Source organism: Myxocyprinus asiaticus, chromosome 7, assembly GCF_019703515.2.
Source record: "Myxocyprinus asiaticus isolate MX2 ecotype Aquarium Trade chromosome 7, UBuf_Myxa_2, whole genome shotgun sequence".
Taxonomy (NCBI): Eukaryota; Metazoa; Chordata; class Actinopteri; order Cypriniformes; family Catostomidae; genus Myxocyprinus; species Myxocyprinus asiaticus.
Window position 1 is genome coordinate 47,302,450 of NC_059350.1, and position 14,522 is coordinate 47,316,971.

Below are 14,522 nucleotides of genomic sequence, written 5' to 3' on the forward strand. Positions count from 1 at the left end.
TTTACTTGGATGTTTGTGGTCATTGTCCTGCAGCATCACCCAGCTTCTATTGAGATTCAGCTGGTGCACAGCCACCCTGACATTATCCTGTAGGATATCTGGATACATTTCCAACCAAACTTTCCATTTGAATACATTTTTCCTTCGATTGTTGTAAGTGGTCCAGGCCCGAAGTAGGAAAGCAGCCCCAAATCATGATACTCCCCCACTGTACTTCACCGTTGGGGTGATGTTTTCATGTTGGTAAGCATTGCACTTTTTACGCCATACGTAGTGCTGTGTGTTCTTCCCAAACAATTCAACCTTAGTTTCATCAATCCACTAATCATTTTCCCAGTAGCATTGTGGTGTTAGTGTGGTTTTTGACAAACTTCAAGTGTGAAGCAATGATTATGTTGGAAAGCAGTGGCCTCCTTCGATGCCTGTTTAATGTTTTTTAGACTCATGAACAGAAATGTTAACAGTTCCAATGATGAAATGAAGTCTTTAGCTGTAACTCTAGGGTTCTTTTTTTTTACCTCATTGAGGTTTTATCTCATTAATCTTGGTTGGACGGGCACTTCTAGGGAAAGTAGCCACAGTACTAAATCGTCTCCATATAGACAGTTTGTCTAACTGTGGACAAATGAATATCTATGATTTTTGAGATAACTTTGTAACCCTTTCCAGCTTCATGCAAAGCAACATGTCTTGATTGTAGATCTTCTGAGATATCTTTTTTGCGAGGCATGGTCCACGTCAGCAGATGCTTCTTTTTAATAGGAAACTCAAAATGTCAAATAAATAAATTCATACATAAATAAGTAAAAAAAAGAAAAAATTCAAAGTAACTCTAACCCACACCTCTAATCTTGTTTCATTAATTGGATGCCAGTTTTACCAAATCCTGACTCAGTTTGTGTTGATGTCATTAGCCTAGGGGTTCACATACTTTTTCCAACCTACACTGTGACTATTTTAATGATGTATTCAATATTTTCAAGAACATTACAATAATTGGTTTGTCATTACTTAAAACAGATTGTGTTTGCTCATTATTATAACTTAGATGAAGATCAAATCAGATATGGAGACAAATTTATATATACAGTAAATGCAGGTACTGTAATTCCAAAGGGTTCACATACTTTTTCTTGCCACTGGTAGAACAATTGCAAAAAAAATGTGCAGATGGTAAGCTATCATATGGCTTCAGAATATTTTATAGCGTACAAATAGAATGGATTACTTTTATGCTTTTTTATGACGCTTATGTGGTTTATTTATGGTCATGTTTATGAACAGCAGCATTTTCTGAAAATGTTTGTGTCCCATGGCAAACAAAATAATAATAAAAAAAATTGTTCAATAAAGTTGAACAATAAAGTTGTTCATACATATAATGATTACATTTTCGATGCTGTCAATACGTCAGTATTGTCTGTTTCAGTATCCATGCAAACGTAAGCAAATATGCATGTGTTAGAACCACACTTACTCAGGAAATCACGTGAAACATCTACATCAAAGCAGGTATATGCAGGTTGATTTTGCCCAGTAAAAGGCATCAAGTTCATTTGCATAAATAAGAAGAAATGTCTATTTCTATCACATAGTTCATATTTTATCATCAGTTCATGGCCATCTAATGGCACGCATCATGCTGTCTGTCACTCCGTCTGCCTGCGTTTGACAATATGCCAGACGGATTGGCAGACTAACCCTCCTGCTTTCTGGCCTTCCACAAGTAATAATATGAGCAGATGGTGCAATATAAGACGTGTTTCAATTTCTCTCCGAGTGGCCTCATCATTTAATTCTGTTGTACTGTGTGAAGAGAGTTTTTTAGAGTAACGACAAATTAACACAAATTATAAGACTTTATAGTATTGTAAGAAATTAATGTGATGGTTTTTGTGTTTGTCAGATCAGGTCTCCACAGAATACAACAATCTCAATATTGGCTAATTACTGCTTAAAAAGGACACAATTTGCATTTGAATAGAGGCACGTTTGTGATAGCGCAACCCGCATGCATTCAACAAGTTCTGTGTATTTTTCTACAAAGCATCACCTGAAATATTCATTAGGCACAAACAATTACCTCCTGCTAAAGCAGTTATTAGGAGATTAGATCACAACAGAGAGCAATGCATGCATAAAGCTGCAGCATGTGTTTATACAGATTTGTAGAGTTAAAATTCAGCAATGATACCTTATTAACTGCTTGCAAGGCAGCAAATTAAAAATAGTTTTGATATTTGATATTGTTAAGATTTATTCTTCTTAAAAACTATTTTTGCAATTAATTCAGCTTGACTTCTTAAAGACCTTAAGTCTTAAAGTTCATGTCTGTTCGCATTGTGGCCATCTATATGCTAGTGTACTCCTAAAAGTTGACCAAATATATATATTGTTTTTATTTTTTGTTGCAGATTTTAGCCATTTTTTGACCAATAAATTGGTCAGTAGAGTCATATGGGGTAACCTCCTTGTGGTCATGATTAGTGGTTCTCGCTCTCAATGGAGCGTGTGGTAAGTTGTGCGTGGACCGTGGAGAATAGCATGAGCCTCCACATGCTGTGAGTCTCCGCGGTGTCATGCACAGCGAGTCACGTGATAAGATGCACGGGTTGACTATCTCAGAAGCGGAGGCAACTGAGACTTGTCCTCCGCCACCCGGATTGAGGTGAGTAACCACGCCACCACGAGGACCTAGTAAGCAGTGGGAATTGGGCATACCAAATTGGGGAGAAAAGGCGATAAAAAAATTAAAATAAAAAAATACAAATCTGTCCCGCCAAAACTTCCTGTTTCAATAGGAAATACAGTATATCCACACAGTAAAGAAAGTAAAGAAAACTGCGCACATCAAGCCATTCCATGGGGTCTTTAGTCTACAGACTCTATTCAAACAAGATCATTTCAGTCTTAAGTGTGCAATCGATTTTGGAAAACTTTAATATATAACTTTTTTATACATTTTTTATATCTTTTAAAACTGTTTATCCTTTAAGAAATTGAAGTTCCATTGAACTACATTGTTAGAATGTTCGCCATGTAAAATGAAACCCACAGCGATGATGTCGTTGTAGTAGTAGCATACTGAATTGTGATTGGTTTTTCTTGCATCTATTTAACCATTTATAGCTGCCTTTACATGAGTGAAAGTACAGAGTGCAACCTCACAATATTGGTGTGTGCTTTAACATACTGTAGGGTGACACAAAACCGCTGACTTTTTCAAACAAGAGCCTATTGCAATTGAATGTTGCAAATGAATACATCCTGAACACAATGCAGAGCACGTTAATGCTGATCGCACTAAAGTTACTCCAGACGGGGTCATAGTTGGGTCAATATGCTCATTAATGTGATCATTTGCAAATGTATGGCCAACAGTTACCCTTTTTCAATTGCAGTGGAGTCATTCCTGTTATGCAGTCCTTTTAAACTCTGTAACATAAAACAAGAAAAATACTTAAAAAGTTTGATTTTAAATATTTAATCCAACATATAAGGCAGATACAGTATGATGGGTTCATGAAAAAGTACTGCATGGTGGAGATGTAAGGGAAAAATATTGGTCTTTTATCTTGGATAAGCTTGAATACAGTTTTGAATTATAATCTTTATTCAATTTATAAATAAAGTATTTGTAAATAAATGCACTTGTGATTGTTTCCCCCATGACTTCGCTTTAAGAGATTCTTAATTAAATATAGATTATTTCAAAATATCTATCTGATACATAACTAAAAGTGGATGATTTATGTGTTGGTGTAACATCAACTGTGAAAACCTTTTTTCATGGAATATTCCAACCAAAACTCCATTCCAAATGTTTGCTTGTTCATTTTCAGATATTTTCCAGAAGTTGTTAAAGATGGCCTCACAAACCAGCTGAATAATCCAGAGGTAGAAGTGGACATCACAAGACCGGATACTTTTATAAGACAACAGATCATGACATTGCGTGTGATGACCAACAAGTTAAGAAATGCGTACAATGGCAAAGACGTCTACTTCCAAGACTCAAGTAAGTTACCTTCAGAAAACATTTTATATATAACATATACTGTATATATATATATATATATATATAGTGTGTGTGTGATTATTATTGATATACATATTATAGTAATTGCAATTAATTCAATTAATTAATCTGCATATCATGTAATTAATTCAATTAAAAATGTTCAATCAATTGACAGCCCTAATATATATATATATATATACATACACACTGGCCGCCAATAGTTTGGAATACTGTACAGATTTTGCTCTTATGGAAAGAAATTGGTACTTTTATTCACCAAAGTGGTATTCAACTGATCACAATGTATAGTCAGAACATTAATAACATGAAAAATTACTATACTAAAAAACAAAGTCTTCAAATTAACTACTTAAAAGAGTTCTCATCAAAAATCCTCCACGTGCAGCAATAACAGCTTTGCAGATTCTTGGCATTCTAGCTGTCAGTTTGTCCAGATTCTCAGATGACATTTCACCCCACACTTCCTGTAGCACTTGCCATAGATGTGGCTGTCTTATTGGGCACTTCTCACGCACCTTACAGTCTAGCTGATCCCACAAAAGCTCAATGGGGTTAAGATCCATAACACTCTTTTCCAATTATCTGTTGTCCAATGTCTGTGTTTCTTTGCCCACTCTAACCTTTTTTTTGTGTTTTTCTGTTTCAAAAGTGGCTTTTTCTTTACAATTCTTCCCATAAGGCCTGCACCCCTGAGTCTTCTCTTTACTGTTGTTCATGAAACTGGTGTTGAGCGGGTAGAATTCAATGAAGCTGTCAGCTGAGGACATGTGAGGTGTCTATTTCTCAAACTAGAGACCCTGATGTACTTATCCTCTTGTTTAGTTGTACATCTGGTCTTCCACATCTCTTTCTGTCCTTGTTAGAGCCAGTTGTCCTTTGTCTTTGAAGACTGTAGTGTACACCTTTGTATGAAATCTTCAGTTTTTTGACAATTTCAAGCATTGTATAGCCTTCATTCCTCAAAACAATGATTGACTGATGAGTTTCTAAAGAAAGCTGTTTCTTTTTTTTCCCATTTTTGACCTAATATTGACCTTAAAACATGCCAGTCTATTGCATACTGTGGCAACTCAAAAACAAACACAAAGACAATGTTAAGCTTCATTAAATGAACCAAATAGCTTTAAACTGTGTCTGATATAATGGCAAGTGATTTTCTAGTACCAAATTAGCAATTTAGCATGATTACTCAAGGATAAGGTGTTGGAGTGGTGGCTGCTGGAAATGGGGCCTGTCTAGATTTGATCAAAAATTACTTTTTTCAAATAGTGATGGTGCTGTTTTTTACATCAGTAAAAATTTCCTTACGAAACAGCAAAATCTGCACATTATTCCAAACTTGTGGCCGCTGGTGTAAATATATATATATATATATATATATATATATATATATATATATAGTCAGCGTTTATCTGTGTGTGTGTATATATATATATATATATATATATATATATATATATATATATATAGTCAGCATTTATGTATATACAATTATCTACATAGTGTTTTTGTATTTACACAATCATATGTATATATATATATTAGGGCTGGGAATCGATTACATTTTTTTTTTTTACTAATTAATCGCACAATTTTCTGTAATTAATTGTGATTAATCACAATTAAATTATGGTACATGATACATTACAACAAACATTAAAAAAATCATCATAAATATATTTAATTTATACTTAGTCTTAAAAGAACTAGCAAGAAATTGGTTAGTCATCATTTATTTTAAATAACAATTTACATGTTCAAATGTTCTGTTTTTTTTTTTTTTTTTTTTTGTTTTTTTGTGGATAGAGTTAATAAGATACAATTTTACAGGTATTAATCTTTGATACAAGGATACGTATACATGCCATAAAATCAATGGACATGCTGACAGCTTAGGGTTATTGTGTTACAGTGAGATTGCTCATCACTGTTAGGAAAGCATAATGCTGTTATTAAAAGATGAGCAAAATCCTCTTGTGTTTTCCAGTGGACTTTGTTTAATAATAGGATCAAAGGGGCAGATTCAATTCATATCGAGCTTTATTGGCAAGAGAAACTTAAGTGTACTCTACATTGACAATGCATTATTAGACACTATATATACAGATATAAAACATATTGAATGCTGAAGTTTAATTTGCTGAAGTTTAAAATCTCATAATTATTATTTTCTCTGGCTGTTGTTCAGTCTAGTACCTGTCAACAGTACCTGTCTGCAGCTCGCTGAATGGACACATCATTCAGTCTCTATCATGCACACATGCAGGGTCTCTCTTTCGCGGTTCCACTTTTGAAACTGGTTCAGACGACAGTAGTTGCGCATTTACAGCAGCTTGCCCGTATCTCTTGCACTCCTGGTTCAAGCGAAGGCTTCATTCTCCATACAGTAAATCCGCTCCCATGTTTATTATGCCAGGGACATGCGTCGTGTGCAGCGAAACATGCACTGCTCCACACAATTAGTTTTTGTGCTAGGATGTGCAGTCGTGACAAATGTGAAGTTTCGCCCATTGTACAAAGGTGCCTCTGTTTGTTCCAGGCAGGCAGCAAACTCTCATCCTCCACAATATTAATCTGCCGGTAGACTGTGGCTATTCGCTTTCCTACCGCAATCATGAAGCTGCGTTCATTATTCGCGTCAGGGCATCAGCGCTTGCAAACTAAAACGTCTCATTCTACATTTTGCCAATAGCTAAGAGCTGACGTGCTTCTATGGTAATTAAAATGCACATTACATGTTTGGAAAAATACTTGATTTTTGATCACAAGTCCCAGCTAGGGCTTGTTTTGTACATTAAATAGCATTAAGAGGTCCTTTCTCTATCATTTTATCATGGAAGTGCTGTTATGTGTGTGTGTGTGTGTGTGTGTGTGCAGAGATTATTTTATTTACTGAGATAACAACCTCCGCGGCTCTATCATAGCAGAGAGCGTAACGGTGAAGTAGCTTGACAGTACCGCCCATAGAATGTCAATGGGACCACCACATTTTGCTATCTTATGCTAGGTTTGTAGGCTCATCTTAGTAGAATATCTCTGGCGTGTGTCTGTTTGTGGCGTGTGCATCAGTGTAATGACATTAACACATGTTGGGAAGGTTGGAACCTTTGTAATGTGTCTGCCATTCCCAAGATGTATTTATGTTGTATTAATGGTAAATGCGTTAATCACGATTAAGAAAATTTAACGCGTTAAGCTTTTTAAATGAATCGCATGCGTTAACACTGACAGCTCAAATAATTATATGTGTGTGTGTGTGTGTGTGTGTGTGTGTGTGTATAGTCAGAATTTATGTGTATATAATTATATGTATACTACACGCAAAAAGAGGATTAGGGCTGAGCGATTAATCAAATGTTATTTTCAGTTACGATTTTGCTTCCAACGATTATGAAAACAAGATAATCGAGATAAACGATTACTGTGCCGCATTCCGTTTTGCAATAAAACACCCCACCGTTATATTTTTAAAGCGTCCTTTATTAAAGTTAAAATAATAAGGAAGCAGGTTATGAAAATAATCTCTGAAAACGGCATTTCTCTGTGCAGTCAGCGCTGTGTCTATGAGTTGCAAGAAGTGACCGGGGAAGAGATTGAATCTTCTCCCAGCTGATGGTCACTGCACAAGGACGCACATCACTCGCGCGCGTTTGCTGCAGCTAGATTATAACGTGATGGCTCATGACCTAGTGAATCACAATATATGTATCATGTTCATCTTATCATGAAGGAAATCGGCGATTTGTTTTTTGTAATTTTAAAGATGGATCGAAGTGAAAATAAAGGTGAGAGAGTGTAATCTTAGCCCATTATACACTGGAACAAAAGAAGTTATGGATTAGTTTTTTTTTTTTTTGCTTGTTTTCAAAATAATATCTAAAACTCCTTTAAAACAACGTACATTTACTTTAGAGTTATAATGCAAGTTTAAGTTCAATAAATGCACGATGTTTCCAAAGTCAGTGAGTAATCGTGGTAAATAATCGTGATCTCAATATTGCCCAAAATAATCATGATTATGATTTTTGTCATAATTGAGCAGCCCTAATGTATAATATATATATATATATATATATATATATATATATATATATATATATATATATATATATATATATTAGTACTGTGCAAAAGTTTTAGGCACTTGTGAAAAATGTTACATAGTGAGGATGTCTTTAAAAATAATGACATAAATAGTTTTCATTTATCACTTAATGTCATACAAAGTCCAGTAAACATAAAAAAGCTAAATCAATATTCGGTGTGACCACCTTTACCTTTAAAACAGCTCCAATTCTCCTAGGTACACCTGGACACAATTTTCTTGGTTGTTGACAGATAGGATGTTCCAAGCTTCTTGGAGAATTCACCACAGTTCTTCTATCTATTTAGTCCGTCTCAATTGCTTCTGTCTCTGTATGTAATCTCAGACTGACACGATGTTCAGTGGGGGGCTTTTTGGAGGCCATGACATCTGTTGCAGGGCTCCCTGTTCTTCTATTCTAATCTTTTCTATTTGCAAAAGTAATGTTTGGGAGTCTAACATTTATATTTCCTATTGACACACTAAAGCTGAAGATATAAATAACCATCTTAAGACAAATGCTTTTGTGAAACATCTTATGTGCCTAAGACATTTGCACAGTACTATAATATATATATATATATATATATATATATATATATATATATATATATATATATATATATATATATATATATATTTCCACATGTACAATATACAATTAAGTGTGTACCTTTTTAGCAATGTTGAAAAGTCAACAAGTTCACCTCTGTGAGTGCATAGGCACGTTTGCATATCAGACAACACTACATTCACTACGCTTTGTGTAATAGACATTTGATTTAAGGTTGACCTACTTAAACTGGTTTTTACTTAAAATAATACTGCACAGATGAAAATAGGTTCAATTGCACAGTCCAAAACAAGCCCAAACTCACATCAACATTTACAACTTTATCTAATGCATAAACTTTCCAGCATTTTTTTATTGCCCATAAGGAGGCCAGCGTGTCTCTCATACAGCTCCATTAATCATGGAGTGACGTCAAAAAGCATCACACACCATCTAAACCCTCTGTCAATGTCAGGGAAACAAGATCTCATGTCTGTTAATATGAGAGTGGGGAATTTCGGTCGCAACTGACACCAACAGAAAACTGAATTATGATAATGGAGGGTCGTGTCCAAAATGAAGGTGCAGTAGTTGGTCCAAGAATATACTTGTCCTCGGGTGACATTCATGTTTGTGGGGATTTGAGTTGGTCGTTGTACAGTAACTATATGTGAGACTTAGTAATCACTGGAAAAATGTATGAACCAATTCATAAAAATCTAATAAATAAGTAATTATGAAATTGATAAAACAATTTTTTATATATATATCTGATATATGTACATCTGTGACTGTGCATCAAAATAATTTGATATAAATACAAGTTTCTACTTTGCTATGTCAGTTGTCAGCACTAAACAACCTATAGTTAGGCCAATGAATTTTACTTGCGGAAATAATTATTGTGATTATTAATAAATGTACTTATTAGGGATGTCCCGATATCGATACTGGTATCAGCTCATATACTTGTACTCGTGCTTGTAAAAATGTTCCGATACCAAAAAATTATACCATCTGACTTACAATCACTTTTATGTCCTAGTGTGATTTATTAAACCACAAAGGCTGTGATTTAATGAGATAAATATATAGTTTGCATGTGCTGCACACTTCATAGTGAATGTATGGAGCCGGTGTCTCATACCTTTAAAAGCGCCTTGGCTCATACACGGGAAACACCATCATGAATATCGTGTGCTCTGTTTGTAGCAGATGACAGTGAGCAGAGCGCTAATTCACTTTATAGTGTGCAGCACATACAGACTACATATTTATTGAATTGATTTGCAGCCTTATGTGGTTTAATAATCACACTGGATCACGTATCGACCTGATTTTCCGAAAGTGAGAAGCTACAATAAAAATATAATTAAAAAAAAACTGAAATGGAAAGGGCTTCAAAATAAAAGCTTCTGCCAAAATAAAAGCTCAATTTAAGTGTAAAAAATGTACGACAGAAATAGATCACTACTGTATATTTATGTAATATTCACTGTAATACTACTACTATAATAGTATGTTAATAATAATAATAATAATAATATGTCAATATTAATACATTTATAATAATAATAATAATAATAATAATAATAATAAAATAATTAATAGTAATTGTATTATATTTAAGCAATATTGCACATCTGTGATGCTGTTGCTCAGCACTTTATTTGACAAAAATACCTCCAGTGTTATATTTTCGAGTGTGCTGTGAGATTCTGTAAAAAGCACTTTATTTGATAAAAAAATAATACAATGTTATTTTGAAAATGATTTGTTCTATTTTCATTTGATTAAAGTTTTAATGAAAAATGTATTTAGACACCATTTTGATGATAAATTTGAAAAACAGTTGATATGGAATTCAGAAAAAATTAAACAAAAAGACAGATATCGGTGAGTACAGAAAAGGAAGTATCGGTACTCCCTAATTTTTTGTAATTTTTTTTTTGGTTTGGGACTTCCCTAATATTTATTGAACATTTCTGTCTTTTATCATATCCATCATTATTTTATCATCCAGTAAATCTGCATTGTTCAACTGCAGTAAAAATTCGAATTGGAATTGACGATCACTTGCATGTTGTTTCTGTAGATTTCTCCTCACTGTATGTTTCTTTACATCAGGTGATGAGGAGAGCGGTTCGGGCAGTGGAAGTGGCTTTACGACAGAACCTGAAGTGGTGCACACAGAACCTCCAATGGTGGAAGCTGACATAAGCGACCCACAACCAGCAGCGGACACAGCCCATCAGCAAAACCCTTCGTTGCCGTTACTATTTGCTGTAATCACACTCACGACGCTGTTGTTGCAGTGGAGATAATGGCTGGAGGGGGCAAACAGCCACAAGGACATTTAAGACAAATGCAGCGTCGTTCACAATGCGCTGTTAGCCTTTCCTTAACTGAGCTGGACGTTTTCCAAAAAAAAAAAAAAAAAAATGAGAAAAAGCCCTTGTAAAAAAAAGAAAAGGAGAACAAGCTAGTTAGACATAAGGAGCGAAGAGAGAGAGAGAGAGAGAGAGAGAGAGAGAGAGAGTTTAATAAAGAAGTGAACGCAAACTTTTGCATCCTGCTTGTTCCAAAGAATGCTTGGTGCAATCACAAAGCAGCTTCTCTTTTGGAAATTAAAGCTAAAGTGTGTAATTTTTACAATGTTACAATTCTTATCGTATCCCAGTTTAAAGGAATATTCCGGATTTAGTTCAAGTTAAGCTCAATCGACAGCATTTGTGGCATAATGTTGATTACCACAAAAATTATTTGCAACACGTCCCTTCTTTTCTTTAAAAAAAAATTTAAAATCTGGGTTACAGTGTGGCATTTATAATGGAAGTCAATGGGGTAAATCTGTAAATGTTAAAATACTCACTGTTTTAGAAGTATAGCCACAAGACAAAAACAATATGTGTTAAAATCTCATACTAACATTTTCTGTGTAGTTATATCCAATTTTACAACTTTTTTGCCATGAAGATGTAACGCCGAAAACCCTAAAACGACCGTAAAAACAACACTTAAAACAACTTTACAGCTCAAATAATACACAAGTTTTACCAGACGATTTAATGTAAGTGCTTTTATAAAATTATAAGTTTCACATTTCTGCTTTTAACCATCCAAAAATTGGTCCGATTCACTTCCATTGTAAGTGCCTCACTGCAACCTAAATTTGAGCTTTTTTAAAGAAAAGGAGGGACAAAATAATTTTTCGACTTATCAAATAAAAGTAAGCCATTTGTAGGTTAATTTCCACAAAACGTGCAAACACTGTGGCACTATAAAAATATTGCTCTGTTTGTTTGAGCATACCGACCTGCCTGACACAGCAACATTGGTTCAACCAATGGCGTGAGTTTGGGGCGGGACTATCTCTTTAGCCAACCAGTGGAAAACAGTCATTATTTTTGCAATTCCGTTTGGTGACACTATTGGCACAGAATTTACACACATCAGTTTTAAAAGACAAACAAACTTTTAGGATGAAAGGTGGTTTCCGTGGGAATGGGACCACTTTCATCATGGTCGTTTCGGAAAAGAATGGGAATGTGAAAATATATATTTTTGTTTTTCTTTTATACTGTATAAAATTAGAGAAACACAATGCTCTCTGGTGGGCTTTTTTTTTGTTTTTTTTTTGTTTTTTTCACGCCCCTCCTGAATTCATCTTATAATAAAAACAAAACAAAAAACAGAGGTGAACAAAAACACAAATCAAACTTGTTTATGCACCACTGTGAGAATGCATGGGAAGGTCATTAGTAAATGTTTTTAACTGTGATTTTCTCACAATTTTAATGCACCGTTTCTTTCAATCTTTTTTGTGTGTGTTAAAAAGGTGACTTTTTATGTTAATTGTAAAACTGATAGCAATTTGAAATTATTTTAAAGGACTGAGAGCTTTAAGCGAGTCTGACAGAAATTCCCTGAGGGTTACTCCGGCTTGATTCAAATTAAATGATCCTTATCTTAATATAAAGGTTTTAGTTATAAAATGTTTTCTTACAGAGACAGAAAATTTATTTATATTTCTAATATAATATTATATTTTGGCTTTACCAGTTAGCAACTTTTATTCAAAAATGCTTATATATAACAAAATAGCTCTTGCAGAGAATGATGCTTTGGGCCTTTTCATTACAAGCATTCATTTTATTTTTTTAATATTTTTATTTTATTTTAAACTGCAATTTAAAGGCTGGCTTCACAGGTACTTGCTTTTGCACCTGATAAGTTTTAAATTATTCAAGAAAATTGAGGAAAAGTTATTTCCCTTAAGAATGAAACAATTCCCTTAAAGGAATAGTTCACCCAAAATTCACTTACCCTGATGCCATCCCAGATGTGTATGACTGTCTTTCTTCAACAGAACACAAATTAAGATTTTTAGAAGATAGAGCTCTGTCCGGTCCTTATAATGGAAGTACATGGGTGCCAGCACTTTGATGGTTCAAAAGTCTCATTTAGGCAGCATAAAAGTAATCCACACGACTCCAGTTGATCAATGAATGTCTTCTGAAGAAAATCACAAATCACAAAATAAACTGATAAATAAAACTTAATTAACTTTTAAAAAGCACTTCCTGCCAGCAACTGACGAGACGCATGAAGCGGGTCAGCAAGTTCACGTGAGAATTCAAAAGCGGCGCTTATTTACAACAGAAGAAAGAACATCACGCGAGAGTTCGTCCATTTCAAACAGCATCAGATCCCTGGACGGAAACGCCGATTTAAAGTAAAAACAGCAAAAATAGAACTAAATTAAGTTGAAAGTGTTAAAACCAACCTAACCTACTTGTGGTCTTTGCTCTTATTTATGCATTTTTTTATTGTACTCAATTATCTATATACAACCCTTTATTTACCTATCAACATTTCTTTTATTTTTTAGTATTTTTAAGTATCTCACTATGTTGGCTTTTTGCATTTCTTGTTGACTTTCACAATTACACATTTATATTGTGAATCAATGGGCTTCATTCATGAAACACCTGCAGAAAGAATTTCTGTGAAAAATGTGTGTACACGTATGTTTTATATAATTATTTAGTCAAATGTTTTTGATCTTGGACTTTGTATATTTTGGAGTGGCAGTTTATTTTTTGTCAAAAAAAAAAAATAATATTCTTACGAAAAATGTCGCATTTAATTGCACTGCAAAAATTCTTAACCCGTATTTTTGTCTTTTTTCCATAAAAAAAATAATATATATATATATATATATATATATATATATATATATATATATCTACACAACTTTAAAACAAGCTAAATTTTCTTTAAAAGTAAAATTTTTCAGAAAAATCATGTTTTCAAAAAATCTTAGAATGTCTTGATTATAAGTTTACTTAGCACATTGGTAAAAAAACAAATAAAAAAAAAAATATATATATATATATATATATATATATATATATATATATATATATATATATATATATTAAGCATGTTTTTGTTTTTGTTAATGTTTAAAGAGTTTGTTTTGTTTTTTTTTTTGGACATAATTAAGAAATTATTTGTTGCCATGTGAATGCTACAATAAACATACGAATGGTTTTATGAACGATGCACACAGAAATTTGTTTTGCTAGTATTGTATGAATGACGCCCAATGAGTCAGGGAGTTGTAATGGATGTTATAAGGCACTTTCTTGGTTGTACCGACTCATTTGTGTCTGTAGTTTTAATTTTTCCCAATCCAGTGGATTTCAGATCAAATTTGTACAGTTAACGAACTAATGGAATTACCAATTTAATGGCTCAGACCTCCAGTTATGAATGTTGGCATGTTTTTATATTGTTTTATAAAACCTCTCCAAACAACTCTTTGTTTATAGAAGGAT

General features: G+C 33.7%; 1 protein-coding gene across 1 annotated transcript in view; it reads left to right on the top strand.

Moving 5' to 3' along the window:
- Nucleotides 1-13,848, top strand: part of gpc6a (glypican 6a) — a 280,019-nt gene extending 266,171 nt beyond the window's left edge. The window contains exons 8-9 of the mRNA XM_051702187.1: nt 3,843-4,018; nt 10,807-13,848. Of these exons, the coding sequence (XP_051558147.1) occupies nt 3,843-4,018; nt 10,807-11,003 (373 nt within the window). The 3' untranslated portion in view covers nt 11,004-13,848. The remainder of the gene's footprint in view (nt 1-3,842; nt 4,019-10,806) is intronic.
- Nucleotides 13,849-14,522: the final 674 nt, after the last annotated feature.